Here is a 26,195-nt window from a genome sequence, read left to right as displayed (position 1 = left end):
AAAACACTATAATCCTTATTTTGGTTTAGGAAGGAGTTGAGGGGAGGAGAAACAGTGTGACTTCCAGTCATGGAGATTGGAGAGGAATGGAGAGAATCTTCTATTTTTTTTCTCCCTTCCTTCCTTCCTTCCTTCCTTCCTTCCTTCCTTCCTTCCTTCCTTCCTTCCTTCTCTTCCTTCCTTCCTTCCTCTCCCCCTCCCTCCCTCCCTCCTTCCTTTTCCTTCCTTCCTTCCCTTCCTTCCTTCCTTCCTTCCTCCCTTCCTCCCTTCCTTCCTTCTTTCCTTCCTCTCTCCCTACCTCCCTCCCTTCATAGCTAGTTAGTGTCAAATGTCTGAGGCTGCAATTGAAGTCAGGACTGCTCTATCTACTGTCACCTGGAGTCTATGAATTAATTGTGAGAAAAGAGGAAATTTTATCTCTGTTGTGTGCAGCTCGTTTGTTTCCCAGGAACAGAAAGACCACCAGCTCTGGTAACACAAGGTCAAGGTTCAAATTCTGGGTATAATACTTGCTACATATTTGACCCCAGGGCAAGTAACTTGGGCTCAGATCTCCTTTAAAGTGGGGAAATTGTACTAGATGGCTTCTGAGGTCCCTTGCTGCTCCATATTTGAGATTCTTTGAAATAAAAGCACTTTGATAAGTTCAGGTTTTAACTACTCTACTTCCAGATCCCAGTCACTACTATAGAAGATGCTTTAGGAAAAGAACATAAATAGTACACTTTCTACATATAATAAATATCTATTGAAAACACATATTTGGGGTGGGAGTTGGAGATGGATGGAATGGTAGGCACAGGAAGAAACAGAATCCAGGAAAACTTCTTGATGACTTGATGCTGTCCACCTCATTCCCTAATTCCCTGGCATGCTTGTCCTTTTGATCAGTAGCATTCTGTATCAATCTACAGCATTATGTGCTTAGTTTTATACTGGGTGATAACAAATAGAAGTAAAGAATACATTAACTGGGCCTTGCTTTTAAAATTATTCTAAATGTAACTTTTATTATCATCCCTATTTCCCAAACTGGGGAACAGGGGGAATTTTTTTTTTTTTTTTTTTAACAAATATGCATATTTCAGGCAAATCACATTTGGACACTGGTCACGTCCAGAAATGTATAGCTCTTGCTGAACTCTGAGTCCATCACTTCTATGGCAGGAATTAGATACCACACTTCATAATTATGGTTTTGCAATTGTTTTTGTAGTTTGAATTGATAAGAGGTTAAAATCTTTACTTCAAACAAAGCATAATGCATTTTGCTCTAGCCTCTTCTTTTACCTCAGTGAATTCTGTTTAAAGTTTTGGATTTTGCTTTCTAATCCATTCTGCTATCCTCTTTTGTTTTATGGGTGAATTCATCCCATTCACATTCATAGTAATGACTGTTAACTGCATATTTCCCTCCATCCTACTCTATTATACTTTTTCTTCTTTTCCCTATACCTTCTTCATTAAAAAAAGAGGGTGGTAAGGGAGAAATGGTATGCTTAGCATCAGTGCTCTATACTCCTTTGTTAGAGTTTGTTTTGCTTAGGACTAATGCCTTTCTCTTTATTCAGACATTTCCTGTAGAGGGCTGCAGATATAGTGGAGAGATCAGAGAACAGCAACTGCCTCTCAGTCTCCTTATATCATCATCATACTCTCACATGAAGAGATCTATTCTACTGGTCTGAGTTAGACCTCCAGCAGCCACTGGCAGGTGGCTCCCATATCACAACAATTTCCCTCGACCTTTCCCAAACTTCCTCTTTCTCTTTTAAGTGAAATGTATTTCTGTACACAATTTTGAGGCAGATAAGTTGTAAAATGAATAGATCACTGGTCTTAGAATTAGGAATATTCATCTTCATATGTTCAAATCCAGGCTCAGGTGTGTGACCCTGGGCAAGTCACTTAACCCTTTTTGCCTCAATTTCCTCATCTGTAAAATAAGCTGAAGAATGGCAAACCACTCCAGTATCTTTGCCAAATCTCTTTATATATATTTATATGTACATGTATATTTGTGTGTTTTCTGTCCCCCTTTGACTAGTTGAGATGAGAGATTCCAGTTGTCCTGCCTACCTTTTTCTCCTTGTCCCTTTGGTCATCTATTTTCTCACACTGGTTATGCTTTCCTTTCTCTTCTTATTCCCTAATATATTATACTTCTTTTTTATTCCTCTTCTTCTTTTATCATCATCAAAATATTATCTCAGGCTCTTTGTCTAATTAGACATTGTATATGACCTCCAAGATGATGATAGACTTCTAAAGAGAGAAATGAATTATCTCCTCATATCAAAATGAAAATAATTTATTCCTGTTTTATTCTCTTAGGATTGTTGTTCGTGTTTTCTGTTTTATTTCAAAGTTTCTCTGCCACTCTGGTCTTTTTATTGGGAATGCTTGGAAGTCTCCTATTTCATTAAAGATCCATTTCTCCCCTGTAGGATTGTATTCATTTTTTTTTTCTTTTACCTGGAAGTTCGGGAATTGATGTTCTTGGGAGTTTTCATTTTAAGGTTTCTTTCAAAAGATGACTTATTTTTGTATTTGCACTTTGCCCTGTTGTTCTAAGAGATAAGAAAAGTTTTCTTTTAAGATTTTTTGAAAACTTATATGTATATCCTTGTCATGGTATTCAGGTAGTCAGATTAATCTTAAATTATCTCTTCTTGATCTGTTTTCCAGGTAAGTTATTTTTGCTCTGAGATACTTGTATTTTCTTCTTCTTCTTCTTTTTTTTTTTTTTTTTTTCAGTTTTTTCTCCCATTGTGTTTTAATATTTCTTGAATTTTGTAGTCATTGGCTTTCATTTGGTCATTTTTTAATTTTCAGGTAGATTTTTTTTTTCCCTTGGGCAAGATTTTGTACCCTTTGTGTCAGGCTGCTAATTCTTTTCCAATTCCACTATCTTGTCTTTCCTCTCAGTTCAAAATAATTATCAATCAAGTGAAGTTAACTAAGAGAAGACACCCGAAGAAGTGAGGTTGGAGTCCAAATTCAGTTACAAAATTTTAACAGACTTAGAAGTCTAATCCTAACCACCTGGGCTATTTCCCTTTCTTGTTCTGCTTTTTGTTTCATTCCAACAAAGAATATATTTATTTTAAATCCATTTTTGCATTTGCATAGCACTTTTATTTTTCACTTTGCTTTGACTCCATTATTGAGTTTTATCCTCTCAGTAGAATTCCAGAATTTGGAGTTGGAAACGACTGTTAACATTTTCTTTCCCCAAAATTTCCAACTCATACATGGCCCATGAATTCCCTTTGAAGTATTTGATAACCTTATTTTTATCTGAAAACATTCGATGATAAGGAAATCACTACAATTTTACTTTGGGAATTCTTTTTGTTATCAAAGATTTTAATTTTTTTAGCCAAAACCTGCTTTTCTTCTTCTGAATCTTCTTTTTTCTTTTTCTTTCTTTTTCTTTTCTTTCCTTTAATTTTCTATTCTTTTCTTTTCTTTTCTTTTGCTCTGTCTTTTAGCTCCAACACATCATTTCAAATATTTAAAGATGGTAATCACATCTTCTCCTCCCCACCCCAGTGGATAAAAATAATAGCAACAATAATCCAGTTTATTCTTTTTTGAATATACCTAATATCTTCAATTGATCTTTATAAATAATTATTTCCACAATCTGAATTGCCCTAATTTGGACACATTTCTACTTTTCAGTATACTTTTTAAAAAGTGACAAGCAAAAGGAAGGGGATATCATGACGTGCAAGTGAATTGTATTTAAGTGAGGAAGGGCTGGGCAGATCACTTACCTTACTTTCCCCTCCAGAGCCACTTGGGTCCAGTGGCCAGATAAAGATCAAGATTACTGGAGATGGCCCTGGATGCAATGGGAGACATTGGCCTTTTTAAGTTTGACTGAAGCCGCCCCATTCAGTGCTTAGGGCTGGCTAGCGATGGAGGCAAAGAATTTTCTCTTTCAGGGAAGCAATAAATTGGGAAAACATATTTACATTCAAAGGTTCTGATAAAGGCCTCATTTCTAAAATATATAGAGAACTGATTCAAATTTATAAGAATCCAAGCCATTTTCCAATTAATAAATGGATAAAGGACATAAACAGGCAATTTTCACATGGAAACCATTTCTAGTTATATGAAAAGGTGCTCTAAATCATTATTGATCAGAAAAATGCAAATTAAGACAACTCTGACATACCACTACACATCTCTCAGATTGGCTAAGATGACAGGAAAAGATAATGACTATTGTTGGAGGGGATGTGGGAAAAATGGGACACTAGTACATTGTTGGTAGAACTGTGAACAGATCCAGCCATTCTGGAGAACAATTTGGAACTATGCTCAAAACATTGTCAAACTGTGCATATCCTTTGATCCAGCAGTGTTTCTATTGGGCTCCCAAGAAATCTTAAAGGAGGAAAAGGGACTCACATATGCAAAAATGTTTGTGGCAGCTCTCTTTGTAGTGGCAAGGAACTGGAAACTGAGTTGATGCCCCTCAATTGGAGAATGACTGCATAAATTATAGTATATAAATGTTATGGAATATTGTTCTGTAAGAAACGACTTGCAGGGTGATTTCAGAGAGGCCTGGAAAGACTTACATTAACTGATGCTAAGTGAAATGAGCAGAACCTAGAAATCACTATACACAGCAACAACAGGAATATATATATGATGATCAATTTTGATGGATGTGGTTCTCTTCAACAGTGATATGATTCAAATCAAATTGTTCATGATGAAGAGAGCCATCTACACCCAAAGAGAGGACCATGGGAGCTGAGTGTGGTTCACAACATAGCATTTTTACTCTTTTTTTTGTTGTTTGCTTGCATTTTATTTTGCTTCACTTTTTCTCTTGTGTGGTACAATAATTGTACAAATATGTATGCATTAAAAAAAAAAGAATTTCCTCTTTCACCTAGTCCAAAAAAATCTAAATAAATGAATGAATGAATCTGAGAAAATCCTCACTTCAGAATGAGAAGCAAAGAGGTCTAGAATAGAGAAGAAAGAATAGAAACCTGAAGAAAAGGAAGCTAATTCACAGGAAAAGCAATTGTTTATCCTTCAAAATTTAGTTGGAAAAAAAGAGGGCATCAAAAGACCCAGGCTCATTTTTTTCATTTCTCACTATCTTAGCTGTGTGTGTGTGTGTGTGTGTGTGTGTGTGTGTGTGTGTGTGTGTGTGTGTGTGTAAAGGAGGTAGTGACTTACCTAGGATCATTCAGTTAGCAAACATCTGAGTAAGAATTGGAGCTCAGCTCCTCCTGACTCCAGGTTGTCCCTCAAGTAATATTAAAAGACATGGTGTCTATAAAATAAGGAGATAATGTCTGGACCATATCTAGATTATTGTGTTTAATTCTGAATACTGTATTTCAGAAAGGACCATTAAAAGTTGGAGGATGTATCCAGGATGAATAGGAAACTGGAGTCATAGGAATATCATTTTATCATTTGTATTTGATGGCTATCTTTTGTGAGAGTGGCAAACAATTTTGAGTTATGTATCTGTTTCATTCTTCACTTGATATTGATAGTAGATATTCTTGAAAAAAAATTATGTTTTTTGGCTCTATCAAGAGATTTTGAGATCATGATTTTAATATTCATGGGAGAACACCCTGTTGGAGAAGAGTATTTAGAGCTACATTTTACTTTAGCAAAGCAAATGCTTTTTAAAAACAATCAAGAATAAGTACAGTAGAATCTTGGATTACCTACATTGCTCACATTATTGAGGATACTATAATTTGCAAAAGCTTATTGTCTATTTTCATTAAAGGTAGCATTGATGAATGTTTAAATACTTTTCATGAGGTGTTTGTAGAATTGAGATGATAGATATGGGTCCTATTTTAAAGGTTCTATATAATATGTTTCATGTTTTACCATCCAAGGAAGCTTTCTTCAATTCAAATTTACTAGATGAAAATGTATTAAGCGTGACCAGTAGAAGTGGATGAGATTACATGATGAAAACTTTGCTCTGCCTTCTAAGACTCTCAATGGAAAGCATGAACATCCCCTTTAATATCATGTTTAAAATAATTGAGAACATTCCCTTGAGAGAATATAGAGAATATCTTTAGCTTGGGTACTTATTGATTCATATTGATATCTCATAGAAGATGACTTGATTGAGTCAGGCTATTGACCTGAACTTGGACTTGAAGCCTATAAAAGTAAGTCCACAGATGAATGAATGAAAAAAGCATTTATTAAGTACTTACTATTTGTCCAATCCAAATCTTTTTTTTTTATTATTTTTGACTTGAAGCCTATAAAAGTGAGTCCACAGATGAATGAATGAAAAAAGCATTTATTAAGTACTTACTATTTGTCTAATCCAAATCTTTTTTTTTTTTTTTTTGAGTCTGGGGTTAAGTGACTTGCCCAGGGTCACACAGCTAGGAAGTGTTAAGTGTCTGAGACCAAATTTGAACTGAATTCAAGGCTGGTGCTCTATCTACTGCGCCACCTAACTGCCCCTGTCCAATCCAAATCTTGAGAAAAATCAAAAGTCTAGAGGAACTTGAACATAATTACTGACCAGAAGATAGATGTTCTTGGGCCACTAGGAGAAAAAGTTTGCTTACTCATATAGTCCTCTCTGGGGAACTTTTGCCTCAAAGATGATACTTGTGATGAGGAAGAGGCAAGATAGTAAAGGCTTTTTCAAAGAGGGAACCACATATTTTAAATGGTGCTGCTGCCATTTTCAGACCTCACACCTCACTTCCTGGCATAAATCCCCAAGTGAATTAGTGACATCTCTACGATCCTTGCCAGTTCAAAGCAGTTATGGAAGAAGAAACCTCTGTCCTTTATCCCAAATAAACTGGGGGTGACTGCTTAAGGGGGAATGATGAGGGGAGCCCCAAAACTCTAAAGCTCCTTGAAGGAGAGATTCTCCTTGAACCCTGCCTCTATAAAAGACCCTACCCCAGGGAACCAAGATAAAGTGGCTTATCTTGATGGGACTAATTGAAGTAATCTCATTTAGCTGGAGATCTACATTTCTATTGACCCCTATTGTTTCCTCAAAACCACTCCCAGTAAGTGGTCTCTTCAGGGTCTGGGGGCAGTGACCGCATTGAGGGAATCTCATTCCATTGAAACTTCTGTCTCAGATTTCCTTATTAACAAGGCAACTTGAGGCTCAATCCTTGCAAAGGACCTAATATGCCATGCCATGCTATGCTATGCTATGCCAAGGAACCCTCTGCTCGCTGAAATAATATTCTCTTTCAGCATTACCCTCTCTTTATCTCCCTCACCTATTTCCCTAACAAGACTTTATATCTCTGTGTTGAGACCTTGCCACTAAGGAATTCAGCCTTTCTATTCATGAATAACAAAGGCTGACTTACCAATGCCAATAATAAACAATAATAAACTTCTTTTTATCAGTCTAGCTTTTTGGGTTTGTAAATTCCTTTATGAAAGACCTCTGCAACACCAGAACGGGGTTCCCACAACTCCCTTATCTTGCACCAAATCGTAAAGGGGATTTAGAGGAACTAAACCACTTTATTCTCTGAATCCCGAACCTGCCACTAACCTCATCATTGAACTCCCTGACCAATAGGAGCCCTAATCTCACCATTTTGGTTCCCGACTGAACTGACCCCTGAAATCTAATCTCATCAATGCCAAAAGCTAGGGCTGAAAAAGGAGGAATTGTTGAAATGCTATTCTTTCCTGGCAGTAACCTTCTGAAGATTGGAGAGTATGTTTTGTGGACAACCCTGTGTTGCTTCCATTGGACAGTGAAGGCTTAGTAGTTTCTAAAAGAAAATTTATTCTTCTGTAGATAGCTTTTATATATAGTTGACCTGATTCAAATGCTCTTCCTGGCTTTGCTTCCTTCATTTTATTTCTTTTTCCTCCTTTAGTATATTGGGGACTGACATGTTTCAGGAGCTCCTGTTTCCCTATTCTGGACTATTTCCAGTTTCACACGTCTGGTTTTCCTTCCCTGTTGGAATATAACTGTTCATTGTTTCTCATAATGGCAAACTTTCTACAACTAGTTTTTTCCTTCACTGCTTATTAGTTTTGAAAAATAAGATTTTCTAAATGAGTTCGTATTAGTAATAGCTTCCATATATGACTTTAATTGGCTAATCAAAATCTTTAGATACATAGATATATATGTTACTTTTAAACTTTGAATTTCACTAATTTCTTGCTTTTTTCTATAGGGTTGCTTTGTCTTTAAACCAGACCTTAAAAGGAAAAAAGTCTCTTTTCCAATAGGTAAGTTAATACTTTCTTTTTCTTACATTAAAAAAAAAAAAAAATCTGTCAATTTTTTCCCTATATCATTTTAGTAATTTCCATGTCCAAGTTTGGTTTATTTACCCATGTATACATAGCAATTTTGTTCCAAGGTGACTGTTGTCAGATAGAGTTTTGACTTAAAGAAGAATATAAGTAGACCTTCAAAAATCAAGATATATAGTAAATATCTTATAGTGGATGTTCTCAATTCTTTAAAAGATAATGACTTCTTACTTTTACTTTGTTAGAGAACTACTTTGAGATAAATTGATTTACTTTACGCATGCAAACCAAATTTTAATCAATCAAAAAGTGTTAATTACGCTATAACCTTCAGCACTGCTAGTTGAAGTATATGCAAAAATTTGTCTCAGGTTGATGTGTCTCTTTTCATGGTAAATGAAAAGTACAAATACTGAAGATAGCATTTTTGGGTTATCATTTGGCAACCTAGGTTGTTTTGAACTAATAAACAGAAAAGTAAATTTAGAAATCTATATTAATTCCACCTACCATGTAGTGATTTACCTTTTTTTTTTCTTGGAAGAAATTTTATTATTATTATTATTATTATTATTATTATTATTATTATTATTATTATTATTATTATTATTATTATTATGATAGCTTTTTATTTACAAGATATATGCATGGGTAATTTTTCAGCATTGACCCTTGCAAAATCTTTTGTTCCAGTTTTTCCCCTTCTTCCCCCGCCCCTTCCTCCAGATGGCAGGTAGACCAATACATGTTAAATATGTTAAAGCATATGTTAAATACAATATATGTATACATATCCATACAGTTATTTTGCTGCACAAGAAGATTCAGACTTTGAATTAATGCACAATTAATCTATGAAGGAAATCAAAAATGCAAGCAGACAAAAACAGAGGGATTGGAAATTTTATGTAGTGGTTCACACTCATTTCCCAGAGTTCTTTCACTGGGTGTATCTGGTTCTCTTCATTATTGAACAAATGGAACTGATTTGGCTTGTCTCAATGTTGAAGAGGGCCACGTCCATCAGAATTGATCATCATATAGTATTGTTAAAGTATATAATGATCTCCTGGTCCTGCTCATTTCACTCAGCATCAGTTCATGCAAGTCTCCCCAGGCCATTCTGAAATCATCCTATTGGCCATTTCTTACAGAACAATAACATTCCATAACATTCATATACCACAATGTATTCAGCCATTCTCCAGTTGATGGGCATCCACTCAGTTTCCAGTTTCTAGCCACTATAAAGAGGGCTGCCACAAACATTCTTTCACATACAGGTCCCTTTCCCTTCTTTAAGATCTCTTTGGGATATAAGCCCATTAGTAACACTGCTGGATCAAAGGGTATGCACAGTTTGATAACTTTTTGAGCATAGTTCCAAATGGGTGGGTGTATTTACAATTCCACCAACAATGTATCAGTGTCCCAGTTTTCCCACATCCCCTCCAATATTCAGTGTTATCTTTTCCAATAGCATTATCTTAGCCAGTATGAGAGGTGTGTAGTGGCATCTCAGAGTTGTCTTAATTTGCATTTCTCTGATTAATAATGACTTGGAGCATCTTTTCATATGGCTAGAAATAGTTTCAATTTCTTCATCTGAAAATTGTATGATTTATTATTTTAAAACTCATATGATGCCTTGGAAAAGTGGCAACATTGATCCTTTTTGGTGCTTTAGGTCATAGAAATTTAAAATTAGAAAGCATTTATTTTATGAATGAGGAAACAGACCAAAAGATTGTATTTTTTCAGGATCACATCTCTAATTAGCTGAGGAGAAATTACACTTGATCTGAAGTCTTTTGAATTATAGTTTAATGTTTTGTTCCATATATTGCATTTTTAGAGAATAGAAAAAATTAAGGGTTGTTGATTTATTACTACAACCCAGTCACTGGGTTCTATGTCAAGCTTGTGCCCAGCTAGCCACTCTGTAACTTAATGACCAAAGTCACCCAAGCTTCCAACAGGAAGAACTGCTCCAGAATGGAATGGCCTGCTGTAGTAGAATAGAATGCAGCATCCCTGGAGCACTGAAATTCTTCTTGTGGAGATTATATCATCACAGCAAAGATATTATTGAGAGGATTATGGTTCAGGTATGAGTAAGATCAGATTACCAGTGAGTCCTTTCTGACTCGGTGATTTATAATTTTCCAAGAACTTTTTTTTTTTTTGGTATCATTTCTTAATATTTTGGAGAAAGTGTATATTCCTGAGATGTGTTAAGATTTGACTTTATTTATACCTCCTTCCTATATGGTATTAGCCATTTTCTATGGTAAATATGCTATATGATCACATTAAAGTTTACATTTCTGCAAGATAGGGTGGTTTTTAGTCCCAAACCGAGGGTTTTTCTTTTGAGTGAGTTGCATGGTGTTTTTTCATAGTTCATATGAAAAAAATTAATTTAAGAAATTCCAGGTTCTTATATTTTTTCTATATTCTCAGCTGACTATTTCAATGAAGGTGAAAGTCTTTCTGAAAATAGCAAGCTACGCTTTGACACTTGTCAGTTGTTATGGCAACAGATGAAATCTGAAGCTGAGGTAGGTACTATTATAATAACTCAGCCTAATATTTTATTTTATTTTTTTACTATGTTAATCCATTATTATGAAAAGAAATGCTATGCATGTACATTGCAACACTATATACAGACATTGAACCAAGGCATTGAGCAGCAGTGTATAATCAAAGTGTAGCATTGTCTTAGCAATGATCTCAGGCAGCAGAGAATTTGATGTCAATACAGAAGTTGATACTAAGGACCTACTTTCAAAAAAAATACATAACAATAGAACTTTTAAACTGGACTATATTGTAGACAATGGAGGGTGGGGAAGAAAGGAAGCACATAAAAGAGGAACCATTCTAATATGTGGATGTAAAATGAAATTTAAAATATATATATTATCCATTACTTCTTCTTTAAGGTAAGTTATTTCGGGAAGCCAGGTCAAATAATTAATTTCATTCCATTTATAATGCTTGAGGCTAAATTAATTGAAAGGGCACTTGCTGCTCTCAAAGAGCTCATCTGAATCTAAGTGATGCTGTTCCACCAAACAATTCTAGAACCACCTTTGGAGCAAATAAATGAGCCACATAAGAATATTTCTACTACTTTGTCTCATACTTTGCTTTGTGACCTAAACTGATATTATTCAATTAATTACCCACTTTATTTGCCAGGCTTGGTTGAGTGACCATTTTCAAAAGTCAAATCCACTCTGAGGATGAAGACTTGTGACTATTGAAAATGAGATAGACTCTGAAAACAATTCCAAAAAAAGTCCTTAGTAGTGCAAGCCTTACTACAGTAAAATATCTGAAGGAGAAGATTTTGAAGGAACAACACTCACTTGGATATATTGAGGACTAGAAAAGAAGTTAGGATTTTTTGTGGGGGTAGAGTGGGAGGAAAGATTTAAGACTCAAGCTGAGACTCAAGATTCCTCAAATAACCAGGGATGATACTTGTACTATATCTCCTACCTAACAAGACAGTGAATTAAGTAGCCTAATATTTTGGATCATTTTTACTTCTTTCCTTTCTTGATAAAATATTTGAAATAAAACAAAATGGACAAGAATAATATATAGCTTTCCTGGGGAAATCTCATGTATCAACTACCATGCAATAATAAGTTTCAGACTTTTGTATTGTGTTCATAACAAATGCCTTTTGTGACTAACTCTTTATATATTATTTTGGTTTTATTGTACCCCATGTACAGTCTTACTGCTAGGCTTTGAAGTATGATGTGTTATTTATGTATACCATGCCTACTCCCTAGGATTGCATTAGCAGTCTGAGTAGGGGGTTTTAAGATTTATATAAGAAGTAACCCTTCTCTCATCTGCATAGTTCCCAAAGTATAATAACATGGAAAATAATAGCTTAGCAACTATGGTATATATTGTTAAAGAAATTTGGTAACTAATACCACCCTCCTTGAATCTTAAAGTACTTATTGTGGATTTCTTCTTTGCTTTTACTACATGTCTCATTTTGCACTATGCTTATTTGTAAAAATGTTATATTTCACTATTAGATTATAATTTCTCAATAGGAGGGATGCTATTGTTTTTTATGTCTTTATTTTCAGTACCAATCCAACACAGTGCTTCTCAGGTAAATAAATCATTTAAATTTAATCTACTATACACTCACCCAGCAACTGTTTTACTTTTTTTTTAATTATTGAATTAAATTGAGATAGAATCAACTGAAAGGTAAAGACATGACATTTTGTGAAAAGTTCTCCACAGAAAATAATCACTCTCGGGAACTAAGACAATAGCTCCTTTAAAAAAAAAAAAAAAAAAAAAAAAAAAAGATGAATGCCATACATATATTACTACTTCTTGTAAAGTCTGAACACTGTTCAGATTAAGTGCTGTTAAGCAATATAGTATATATGCATACAGGATTAAATAGTAGAGACACAATTAACTATGAAGTAGCACCACCAAATAGTTCTGGATGGACAGCTAGATGATACAGTGGTTAGAGCACTAGGTCTGAGTTCAAATCCATCTTCAAACACTTACTAGCTGTGTGACCCTTGGCACATCACTCAATCCCAATTGCCTCGACAAAAAAAAAAAAAAAAAAGAAAAAGAAATAGTTCTAAAAATCAACAGACTTGTGCTATTGTTCTGACTTTGCTAATAAAGAGCTGTATGATCTCAGACATGCCACTTTAACCTTATGCCCATTAGTTTCTTAATCACTTGAATTTCAGTTACAACATTCCATTAATATATAAAACTATTTTTATGCTGTTAACAAGCCATGTGATATAGTTTCTGCTTCTTGTTATTGGTATTACTGTTGTTATCATTATAGTTATTACTTGTTATTAAAAATACAATAATGAACATCATTGTTTGACAATAAAACTGTGTTAGGTGCTTAATAAATGTTTGTTGAATTGAATTGATAATCAAACTCAATAATACAGTAAAAAAAAAGCACTGAATTTGTAATCATGAGACTTGAGTTCAAATTCTGGCCCTGTCTATCAACCTTAATCATACTATTGAGTCTTAGTTTTCTCATCTGTAAAATAAAGGAGGAGTTGAATTATATAAACTCTTTTTTTTTTTTTTTTAATTTAGCTGTTTATTTTTTAATTGTAAAAAAGTACTTATTAAGAGAGGGGAAATATTTCATATAAAAACCCGAAATACATTGAAAAACTTTAAAAATTGTTCCATACTCTCTCCACCCATTCTCCCTTTATAATGACTTTATACTTTTTTTTTTTTTATTAACTATATTAGTTATAGAGACAGGATAATTATAGTGAAAGTTACAAAACATAATGAGTATTTAAAATTTTTTAGCATTCCATGTTAAATTACACGAAATAGATGCATAGCTACTTGATGAAAATGCTGGCTTACTGACCTTGGCTGGCTGAAGGACTCAATGTGCCATATCATTCAGTACCAGTGCAGAGAATGATTAGTTACCATTTCCAGCAACTAATACTATGAACATAAATAAGAGAAATAGAGTAGTTATAACACATCACAGAATCAGCCAGCATCAACTGTTTTGAAAATAGATGTCTTGACTTCTCTCTAAACAATCTATAAGCAATCATTTTGTGATACTATTGAGCATACTTGATCGTCTTCTAAATGGAAATGAAATTATATCCCCTTGCTTTTGTGTAGTAGAAGTTTTATGACTAACCCAAGCTGTGTAGCTATATAAACTATTAATGTTTCCTTGCTATTTAGTGGAAACATCCAACCCTATCAGATTTGTGCTTGTTATATATATGTGAATGATTGCTCCTTGACTAGTGATTTGTAACGTATCTGTCTATTCCCATTTTTAAATGTAATGTTACTAAATGTATTCAGAAAATTTTTTTTTTTTAATTCATTTTTCCAAATTATCCCCTCCCTCCCTCCACTCCCTCCCCCCGATGGCAGGTAATCCCATACATTTTACATGTGTTACAATATAACCTAGATACAATATATGTGTGTAAATACCATTTTCTTGTTGCACATTAATTATTAGCTTCCGAAGGTATAAGTAACCTGGGTAGATAGACAGTAGTCCTAACAATTTACATTCGCGTCCCAGTGTTCCTTCTCTGGGTGTATATAAACTCTTAAGATACAATTTAGCTCTAGATCTATGATCCTAATGAAATTTTAAAGCCAATTGAAACCATAACAATTGTGAAATGCTATAAAATTTCATTGATTTGTATTTTTGAGTTCTAATTTTTTTGTTTTAAAATTTATTTTGAAATTAAATAAGAATAATAAGAAAAAATATATATATACACATACTCATAGATACATATAAAACATACAGATATACACATACATGTGAATATTATCTTTCATAAGCCTGTGTTTCCATGTTTTTCTAAAGCAATTAGCACATCATTTCCTACACTACAACAATATTCCAATCCAATCACATTCTATCTGAGAGATTGGCTATAAAAGTTTTTTTCCAGTTTTCTGCATTCCTTTTATTTTATTTTTTGCTGCATGTTTTATTTATATTAGAAGATTTTAATTTAAAATAATCAAAATTATCCTGTAAAAACTTAGGTTTGAAATATGTCACATTTTCTGAGATGCCTAGTAGGAATCTTCAAAATGAATAAGACCCTGATTATTAACTGTCTTAATGATTGAAACTAACAGTTTTCTGTCTGCCTTCCAATAGTTCCCATTTTTTGTTTTGATGCTGTAGAACTACCTATTTACTTGGTCAGATTCACATAGAGAAACTTCTTTTCATTTTCCTGGAAGGAAAAAGACAACCCAGTCAAAACAGCATAGTAATCTCTCATCAAATTACACCATCTAGTTACTCATTTTTTCTTTTCCCTTTTGATTCATATTTGTGGACTGGCAAACCAATTCAAGAGTGAATAAAGAAATGACTTGGAGCTGTTTTTCTCTCTTTTGTTGAACCAAGTTCTGACAAATAATAAATATTTGGATAGCTTATTGTGGGTTAAAGATATTTTTATAACTACAGAAGTGAATTAAATGAATCAGTTCTGAGTTTTTTTTAAAAATCATATTTAACTTTTCATAAATGGAAGTAGAAAATGGAAAACTATGATAGAAATCAAATTATTGTTTAAAAAAAAGTAATATGATAAAAATGAGCTAATTTTAACTTTTTTTTAGTTTACTTTTTTTTTTGGGGGGGGGGATTTTGCCCTAGGATCATAGTTATTGTTGTTGTTGTTATTTAACCCTCCTAAGGTTAAGACAAGAATGGTAATTTTTTTTTATGAGTACCCTTGTTTTTTAATTTTTTATTGTTTATGGCAGTTTTAAAAATTATTTTGGTTTGAAATAAAGCTTTTTACTCTTTAGGTTTGAACTATTGAATAGAAGTAGAGATTGTATCATTTGTTTCATAATCTGATGGGAGTTGTTTAGAAAGGAGAACAGTCTCCCAGAAAGAAATCCTCAAGATACTTTTTCCCTCCATTTCATCTTTGAAATCTACATTTAAATTTTTTTGACGGGGTAATGAAAGTGGATTGTTTTACTAGTGTTCTGTGCTAATAAGAATAATAGTGAACATTTATATAGTGTTCCAAGAAATAACATTTTTAAACAAACTATCTGTTTCTCCTCTTATCTGTAAACAAATAAATACAATAAAGATTACAGATAGACCTTAAGGACCGAAATGGAAGAAGGAATAAACCTTATAAATTCTATTTCCCCTTAGTCCTTATCTAAGAAATCAGAATTCTTACTTGGAAAGGAACTTATGATAATTTGCTTTCAAAACTACTAAAGGTTCTTTATACTTGGAAAAATATTGAAGTTTTTTTTCTGTTCTTTTCTTTTTTTTAAGGAACTACAAGAAGAATTGAATAGAAGTCTATTTGACAGTCTAATAGAATTTCTGGAAAAATCTCACTTGGAGTTTCGAAAGAAGTCAACAAACTGGAACTATCAAATAAAATGCAGAGAAATTCCAACTGCTGCTCTTGTTCTAGGTAATTCTAATTCATTTGTTGACATATTTTAGAAACAAAAAAAAAGTGCAATGGAAAGGAACTTGTTTCTATACAATTTATCTCTTTGATAATATATCAAAGTAATATATAAAAAGAATTTAGGTGAGATTAAGTTGTCAAACTCAAGTTTATATTAATTTCCAGGAAGGCCAAGAAAATTTACTTGATAATGGTTTCTTCAACCAGTAATTTCCCTAGGCTATGTTCTATGAATATCTGCAGTAAAAGTTTGATAATATGGAAATTAGAAAACTATCTTAGTGGGATAGAATGATTGGTATCTTGAATTTCTAATCTCTCTTTTTGGCTCTTCTCTTGAATTTGTTATCTTAATCTTAATTTCTCTGTGCCTCAGTTCTTTGATTTTAGCATAAGAGTCAGACTAAAGGCAGTGAAGTGGATTGAACCACTGGCCTTACAAAGTCAAGAAAACCTGAGTTCAAATTTGTCCTCAGATAAGAAAGAAATAGCTTCCCCATTAAAAGAACAGAGTGTGATTTAAAGATTAAAAGATCTGGAATATGATATTCCAGAAGACAAAGGAGCTTAGAGCAAGAGTCAAAAACCCCACAAAATTTATTATTATCTTTCAGGGGAAAATATGGACATTCAATGAAATAGGGGCTTTTCAGTCATTTCTGATGAAAAGACCAGAACTGAATGGAGTCAAATACAAGACTCAAGAGAAAGAAAAAAAACCACAGGAAGGGAAAAAAAAAAGTTATTTATAAGTTAAACTGTTTATATCCCTAACTTATCTGTTAACCTGCTGACTCCAAGTAAAAGATTCTGAAATAAATGTTTTCAGGCCTGACTTCCCTTCTGGGAGCAAAATTCATATTTCTTTATCTTAGAGAACATTCCTACTTAGATATTCACCCAGCATCAACATCTTAAACCTAAGATTTAAAAAATTGAGTTTATTCTTGTTTCTCACAACCTCTCTTCCTATCAGTATTGCCATTCAGCTATTTTCCTCAGGTTTTTTGCAGTCTATTATGTAATTCTCCTGCTGTCTGTTCCTTCTTATTCTCCTTTAATAAAACATGTTTATATACACATTACATGAAAGTTGTATATAATATATATGTATGTATATACACATATCCTATATATAGAGATTGTCTATATATATATGTTTATATACACATATATTTGAATGTGAGTATGCATATATATATATATGTTTATTCCCTTGGAGAATTTTTCCATTCCCAAGAGTTTAGTTATTATTTCTATGCTGAGGTCCCCCAAACCTGTAATTTATCTCCTAGATACCAGTGCTATCTCCATCAGGAATTTTCTATAGGTATATCATACTAAAAATATGAAAAACTGTTATTGCATTCATCCCAAATCCATCTCTTTTCCAACTTTTCTCTTTTTATCACGAGTACCACAAGGCTTATTACCTTCTGAGTTTCCCATATCTGTCTATAGTCAGTTCTTTTTAATTTCTACCACCGTTACATCTCTCAAATTTATCCCCATCTTTTTTTTTTTTTTACTTCTATAGCTTCAACCTTAATTCAGATCATTATGACTTCTTATTTAGACTATTTTAATAGTTTCCTTATTGTTCTTTTGGTGTCAGCCTTTTCCTCTATAGTCTATAATTGCCAAATTGATACACCCATTGGGGTCATTTAATTCCCTACTCAGAATTCTTTAGCAGCTCCTTATTGCAAAAATAAAATACAAAATCCATAGCCTTCATTCAAATTCCTTCATAATGACTGCCACTTACTTCCTACTTTTATTAAATTTTATTTTCGAAATGTCCTGCTAGCTATTCCTTTAATAAAACCTTCTGTCTCATTGGTCCATAGATGTACAGCCTAAAGGGACTTCAGAGGTCTCTGAGTACAACCCCCTCATTTTCCAGATGAAAACTGAATCCTAATCCAGTTAAATGACTTGCTCAGGGTCACATATCTAATAAATATCTCAGACAAGTTTTGAATTCAAGTCTTCAAGTCTTCCTAATTCCAAGTCTCGCATTCTATCTGTGATAATACTTTGCCTTTTTTTTTTTTTTTTTTTTTTTTTGCTTAGATGGGTCTGAAATGTCTGAAATGCTCTCTTTTTCTCACCTCATATTCTTAAAATTCCTAGTTTCTCAAAAAGTTCTTCTTGACTGAAGTCAGGAAGATATCTTCCTGAGTTTAAATTTGGCCTCAGACATTTACTTGGGCAAATCACTGTCCCAGTCTCCTTATCTGTAAAATAAGCTGAAGAAGGAAATAGTAAACCACTCCTGTATCTTTTCTAAAGTAACTCAAATGGGGTCATATATACCCCTGAAACTGAAAAAATGGCTGAATAATTGAACATATAAACATACATACATATATTTGTTTCTTTATGTTACTAGTACAAAGTAGAGTCTCCAATTTACAAAAGGTTTGATCAGTTTAAATTACCAAATTGTAAAAACTTTGACTGCAGCTTGGTTATATGGTGGTATGCCTGTTGTCCTGGGTTAACATGACAAATTTCCAATATGCTTATTCCTAAGCTGGCCTAAGTATAATGAATTATATCACCCACTTAAGTCAAAGATACTTCAATGGAGAGAGTATTTCAAAATATATTATTTTTTTAGTTGTCTGTGTATCTACATTTTATCACCCAATTAATCTGTTTGTATAGGAAGAACAAGGACTACATATCTAACCTTTTATCTCTCCTCCAGAGCCCTGTGTTTAGTGCACATTGGGTAGAAAAATAAATATGCTTTAAGTTGCTCAGTAACAAACTTACTTTATACATGTTCATTAATATAGTGTAATTGGTAAAGTACTAAAATAGTTTTGCCTCAAGTTTTTGTTCCTTCTTTGTATTTTTTGCTTTGAGAATATTTTGTTGAGATTCCAGTCCAGACAGATAAGCCTCTTTACCTATAGATAATCCAGCACAATTATGAAATCTTGTGGATTGCTTTTTTAAAAAATCTGTTAGTAGAGTATACTTTTTATTTCCTTGTAGTTCATTTGACATGTTGAATCATTATTAGTGATAAAAAGAATCTGATACTGATTTTTTTCCTCTTGCAGGTGTGAATGTAACAGATCATGATTTAACTTTCAAAGGTTTAACTGAGATGCTTAAAGATACAGTTACTCCATATGTTGTCTCTTTGCAAGCTAAAGAATGCCCAGGTAACGTATAATTATTATAATAACTTTGGTAACTGATTTAAAGATATTAAAGCATCCTCAGGGCATACATTCTAAAAGTTCTCTCAAATCTGAAAATAATATTGTGTAGCACAATAATCGTAAAGAGGAAAGGACACATTTATACATTTCCTCTTTTATCTTTCTCACTTTTCTTCTTCCCCTTCTTTTGTCAATTAGAATAAAATAAAACTGATCTGGACCATGTTAAGGTTTTCAATCTTCCAAAATCCTGTATATAGGGTAAGGTCTTCCATGTTCAATAAACATGTACGTACATTAACTGACAAATTAAAGAGAGAACAAACTTAAGTACTCAGAAATTTATTTTTTTTCCCTTTCTTTTGTATTTTTATTATATTTAAGTAGATAAAATTGCTAGAATTTGTCATAACAAAATGTTATGTTTAAATTATCAAATGTTTAAATCATTCTCTTTAATAAATAAATATTTTACTTTAGGATACTCTCATCTACCTAAATATGGATTTCAATCCCTTCACTCTTTTTTTTTTTTTCCCCCCTCTGAGGCTGGGGTTAAGTGACTTGCCCAGGGTCCCACAGCTAGGAAGTGTTAAGTGTCTGAGATCAGATTTGAACTCAGGTCCTCCTGAATTCAAGGCTGGTGCTCTATCCACAGTGCCACTTACCTGCCCCCAATCCCTTCACTCTTAATGGGTGGGCTGGAAAAGAGCTAATAGGATCACCAAGCTTATCACACTCCTCTCAATGTGGTGTTGGTCCTCTTCATTTTTTTTTTTTTTTTGGGGGGGGGAGGCAATTGGGGTTAAGTGATTTGCCTAGGGTGTTAAGTGTCTGAGGCAGATCTGAACTCAGGTCCTCCTGACTTCTGGGCTGGTGTTCTATCCATTGTGCCACCTACCTGCCATGATTCTCTCCATATTTTGAAATTCATAACAGAGCCATTTTAAAAACTTTTTCCAGCTTAATAAGACTTAACAGACCTGCCTTGCCAGTGTAGCCTTTGAGAATCCACCATCACTCCTATATCAGTGTGAGATTCTAAAACAAGACTTTCATTGAAGATAGAATAGTTATTCTTGTTTTGGTTTGGTTCCAAACCTTCTCTCAAATTTCCCTGAAAAAGTCTTCACAGTATATTCCTGTCCAGACTCTATTCCCTGTGTCCATAGACTTCTCTGTCTGTCTCCCTATGCTGACGTATACTGGAAAACTTGATCACTATTTTTTTTTTTTTTTTTTTTTTTAATTTTCCCATGAAGATTACATTTTCTAGATCTGTTTGGAGTTTTGGGGAAGAACTTGCTGTCCTGTTTCCTGCTACTCTGCCATATTGGCTCTACCTCCTACTAATAATATATTTCCTTTTAACTGCTAGTCCATTTCTTGATTGTAGAATGAAGATAACTGTGTTTTCTTTTATTTTTTTATTAATTTTATAATTATACATTTTTTTGACAGTATATATGCATGAGTAATTTTTTTTATAACATTATCCCTTGTATTCATTTTTCCAGATTTTCCCCTCCCTCCCTCTACTCCCTCTACTTCCTCCCCTATATGACAGGCAATCGCATACATTTTACATGTGTTACAGTATAACCTAGATATGATATATGTATGTAAATCCAATTTTCTTGTTGCACGTTAAGTATTGGATTCCGAAGGTATAAGTAATCTGGGTAGATAGACAGTAGTGCTAATATTTTACATTCAATTCCCAGTGTTCCTTCTCTGGGTGTAGTTGTTTCTGTCCATCATTGATCAGCTGGAAGTGAGCTGGATCTTCTTTATGTTGAAGATATCCACTTCCATCAGAATACATCTTCATACAGTATTGTTGTTGAAGTGTAGAGTGATCTCCTGGTTCTGCTGATTTCACTCAGCATCAGTTGATGTAAGTCTCTCCAAGCTTCTCTGTGTTCATTCTGATGGTCATTTCTTACAGAACAATAATATTCCATAACATTTATATACCACAATTTACCCAATCATTCTCCAATTGATGGACATCCATTCATCTTCCAGTTTCTAGCCACTAAGAAAAGAGCTGCTACAAACATTTTGGCACCCACAGGTCCCTTTCCCCTCTTTAGTATTTCTTTGGGATATAAGCCCAGTAGTAGCACTGCTGGATCAAAGGGTATGCACAGTTTGATAACTTTTTGGGCATAGTTCCAGATTGCTCTCCAAAATGGCCGGATTCTTTCACAACTCCACCAAGGATGTATTAGTGTCCCAGTTTTCTCACATCCCCTCCAACATTCATCATTACTTGTTCCTGTCGTCTTAACCAATCTGACAGGTGTGTAGTGATATCTCAGAGTTGTCTTAATTTGCATTTCTCTGATCAGTAGTGATTTGGAACACTCTTTCATATGAGTGGATATAGATAACTGTGTTTTCAAAGGTCACATTAACAGACCCCAGAACACCAGCTGATCCTATAAAGCCAGAAAGGCTTTAAGTTCTGTCTTACGGACATCTGTTTTCCAAGACCTAATCTAATTTTTCACCAAGTTTTATCACTAAATTGACTAGATGAAAAACATTTTTAGCCCCAGTTAATTCTTTATGATCTTCTGTTAAATTGTAGAGGATTTCATTATGTTTTTTGCAGAAGGAGATCTATAACAACAAAATCATAAGACTAGAAGTATTGAGATATAAAAGAGGTAATAAACATTGATACTGTGGGAAGAATTACATTTCTAGATTTTAAAATCTAAAACCTCTTGCTATTCTAATTTTGAGTCTTAACAATTTATTAAGCCTTGTTGTATCAAGTAGAAATATATGTGATTCTTTCCCAAAAGTAGTTTCAGCTAATAATTTGTTAATATAGATTGTAGATTGTAGAATTGTAGATTGAGATTGAGATTGAGATTGAGGGAAAATACAATATGTAGAAATAAAATAACAGTGTAGCAAATAGTTTTTTTTACATTTTAAACTGTATAAAGTGAATTGGATTCTTTTACTTTTTTTATTCCATAGATATAAAGCATATTTTGCAAAAACTGGCATCACAGCTGATGGGATGCTCTATAGACATGGAGTCCACAGAGGAGGAGTATGTTCAGTCATCCCAGAGAAGGATGCATTATTCAATGGCTTTTCTTTCTACATGGTACAGGAGTGTCACACAGGTGTGTATAAATAAGTAATTTTCTGTTAAATAATTGGCTTATGATTAAGAAGTTTTAAAATTTTAGAAGGTGTAGCAATATTTTAGTTTAATAAGGACAACACATGTTTAATTGAGTAATAGTTCCTTTTTTCCCTTAAGAATGATGAGTTTTAAGTGTTCTTTTATTTGTATATGGATCAATTACTAGTAAAAGTTATATTCTTCTTTGCTTATATTCTAAGGGTTTAAAGAGAATATTAGGAAGAAGATATTCCCCAAAGTTACATAGTGTAACTATGTGCTGTTTAATTGTAATGACTATTCTTGGGCTCAAGAGAAGATCAAAAAACCAAATTACCAAAGGATTGCATTATATAATTTTTTTAAATGATGAAAAAAAAAATTTCACCTGAAGGATCAAAGGTCAAGAACATCAAGAAATTAATGAAACAGAAATGGGAAGGAAAGAGCCCAACTACTTTAGTAAAGCAGTAATCATCAATTTGATACTATGTAAGAAATAGATTGATCATTGAAACATATTTGGTAAACAATAAATAGAAGTCAGTAAACACAATATCTTAATGCTTAAGAAATCCAAGGATCTTAATTTGGGTTCAAGAACTCAATATTCAACAAAAACTTGGTAATAGTAAAAAGAAATCACAAGGGGTGCATATGTAACTTTAGTTGCATAAAAAGTTTTTGCATAGACCAAACCAATGCTGCTAAATGGGAAAAATCTTTATAGCAAATTTAGGGAATTATTTATAAGAATAAGACCCATTTCTGAATCGATAAATGGTGAAAAATTATGAAGAGTTCATTTTCAGAAAAAGAAATCCAAGATATCAGGAGTTATATGAAAAAAATTGTTCTAAATTATTAATAATTAGACAAATACAAATTAAAACCACTTTGAGGAACTAATTCACTTCCATCAAATTGGCTAAGATGACAAAAAGGAAATGACAGATGCTGATGGGGTTGTGGGAAAACAGGTATACTAATTAATTATTGATGAATTATTGCTAGTCTAGCTATTCAAGAAAGCAATATGGATTTATGCCTAAGGAGCTATTAAACTATACCTATATTATTAAGCTATTAAACATATCTTTGACCCAGCAATACCAGTACTGGGTCTGTATTTAAACTGTATATGTCCTGTAACCCATCAGTACTAATGTCAGATCCATACCACAAAAAGATTAAGAGAACGAGAGAGGAAAGGACATATGTTGAAATATTTAAAGCAGCTTTTTTTATGTTAGCAAAGAATTGGAAACTGAAGGGGTACCCATCATTTGGGGAATGACTGAATAAATTATACAGTGGGTTTATGAAATGTGATAGAATACTGTCATGTTGTCAGAAATGTGGAAGAGACTAATTTCAGAGAATCCTGGAGAGTTTTGTATGAACTAATACAAAATGAAGTGAATAGAATTAGAAGAAAAATGTGCACAATAATAACTTTATTAGACAAACAACTTTGAAAAGTTTAGGGATCTTGATCAACACAATGGTGTACCACAGTTCCAAAGTGTTCATGATAAACTATGCTTTTTGCCATCTCATAGAGTGGTGATGGACTCAGGAGTATATATTGAAAATTATTATTATTTTTTTGACATAACCAATGCAAGAATTTATGTATGGAGCTAAGGTTTCGTTTTTCTTGTTTAAAGTGGTTGTGAGCAAGTGGAAAAGAAAGGATGACTGATAATAAATAAAATTTAATATTTTTTTTAAAAAATGCATATAGAGGATTAGCTTTTTTGAAGAATATTATTGTTGCCTATTCTTGACCAATGGGAAGGAAAGTTGAACTGTTTAAGAGATATAAAAGAGGAATTGAAGAAGTTTAAAATCTCAACAAGCTAGAATGCTATTATGTTCTGAAAATATGGGAGAGTGGGTCATGTGGAGTTTAGGACTGTGAAGAGAAAGAGGAAAGGTTTGAAATTTTTATTTTGTAGTATTAGGGAGTTGAAATGATAATGGCAGTAAGTAAGATAAAGTAAGATAACAAGTAGGGCCCATCTGAGACATGGCTCTCTTCAACAGTGAGATAATTCAAACCAGTTCCAATTGTTCAGTGATGAAGAGAGTCATCTACATCCAGGGAAGAGGACTGTGGGAACTGAATGTGGTTCACAACATAGCATTTTCACTCTTTTTGTTGTTTTTTGCTTTCATTTTATTTTGCTTCTCTCTCTTTTTTTTTTCTTGTGAGGCACAATAATTGTATGAATATGTATACATATATTGGATTTAACATATTTACACCATGTTTAACATATATTGGACTACTTGCCATCTAAGGGAAAGCAGCGGGGAAGGTGGGGAAAATTGGAACACAGGGTTTTGCAAAGGATAATATTGAAAAATTGTCCACTGTTTTGAAAAATAAAAAGTTTTAATTTAAAAAAAATAAATAAATTACTCCTAAATACTAAAAAATAAAAATAAAAACAAAACAAGTAGGGCCCATCTGAAGAAAATGTATATAAATTGCTTATGTATGAATCAGTAAGCAAGCATTGATTGTCTATTGTGTGCCAGGCACACTGAATCAGTTTTATTTTGTTACTTTTTCTATCAATAAATGCATGAGCTGCAGAATTCAATGTTAGGAGTTATCCAGAGATAGAATTTATTGATCATGAATGGGGAAATGTCAAAATGCAAAAGATTCTAATGTGGTAACTAGTGAGATATGAAAGTGGCTGACTATAGAATGAAGATTAGCTATAGAGACAAATGAAGCCAGAGTTGGGAGAGTAAACTGGATTATGAGATTCTGAATCTTTTCATGCCAGCCAATTTTATTAAATTGGTCGCGAATGTTCTCACAAGAAGGAAAAAAAGCAACTTTGAAGTGAATGTTTTGAGGCAACTAGGTGGCATAGTGGATAGAGCACCAGTCTTGAATTCAGGAGGACCAGAGTTCAAATCTGGTCTCAGACACTTAACACTTCCTAGCTGTGTGACCCTGGGCAAGTCACTTAACCCCAGCGGGCGGTGGAGGGGAGAGAAAGTCAATGATTTGTAGAAATTCATCTCTTCTCCCTCAGAACCTTTCATTTCTACTCAATATGTAAAGAAAATTTGAGTATGTGATATGAATATATTTATTATAGGAAAGAAGAAGAAAATAAACATTTAAGTGCCTACTACATATCAGATTTTGTACCTGATTGCTTTGTAGATCCTCACAATAAACTTAGGAAGGTGGGTGCCCTTATACTCTCTATTTTAAAGCTGAGAAACCTGAAACATCGTGACTTACTCAGGGTAATACGGTTAATAAGTATCTGAGATCAGATTTGAATTCAGCTTCCTGACTTTATGACTTGCACTCTATCCTCTATGCAACCAGAAACAAGAAAGATTTTGCGACTTACTATTTTAAATACATTTCTTTACATATTATATGGATAAATAAAAAGAAATAGCAATATTGTAAAACAGAGATATCAAATTCATGCACCACCCCATTGTGTCCTGAATCAAATTAAAATATAATTGGGAAATGTTTAGTGAAATAAATAAGAATATAAT

General features: G+C 33.3%; 1 protein-coding gene across 2 annotated transcripts in view; it reads left to right on the top strand.

Annotated features, from left to right (window-relative positions):
• Window positions 1–26,195, top strand: part of ORC3 (origin recognition complex subunit 3) — an 89,321-nt gene that overhangs the window by 1,129 nt on the left and 61,997 nt on the right. For both annotated transcript variants that reach the window (XM_074310328.1, XM_074310327.1), the window contains exons 2-6: window positions 8,208–8,262; window positions 10,753–10,850; window positions 16,172–16,316; window positions 19,394–19,498; window positions 22,496–22,647. In XM_074310328.1, the coding sequence (XP_074166429.1) occupies window positions 8,208–8,262; window positions 10,753–10,850; window positions 16,172–16,316; window positions 19,394–19,498; window positions 22,496–22,647 (555 nt within the window). The remainder of the gene's footprint in view (window positions 1–8,207; window positions 8,263–10,752; window positions 10,851–16,171; window positions 16,317–19,393; window positions 19,499–22,495; window positions 22,648–26,195) is intronic.

Source organism: Sminthopsis crassicaudata, chromosome 4, assembly GCF_048593235.1.
Source record: "Sminthopsis crassicaudata isolate SCR6 chromosome 4, ASM4859323v1, whole genome shotgun sequence".
Taxonomy (NCBI): domain Eukaryota; kingdom Metazoa; phylum Chordata; class Mammalia; order Dasyuromorphia; family Dasyuridae; genus Sminthopsis; species Sminthopsis crassicaudata.
Note: the sequence above shows the minus strand (reverse complement) of the source record. Positions and strands in the feature narration are given on the sequence as shown.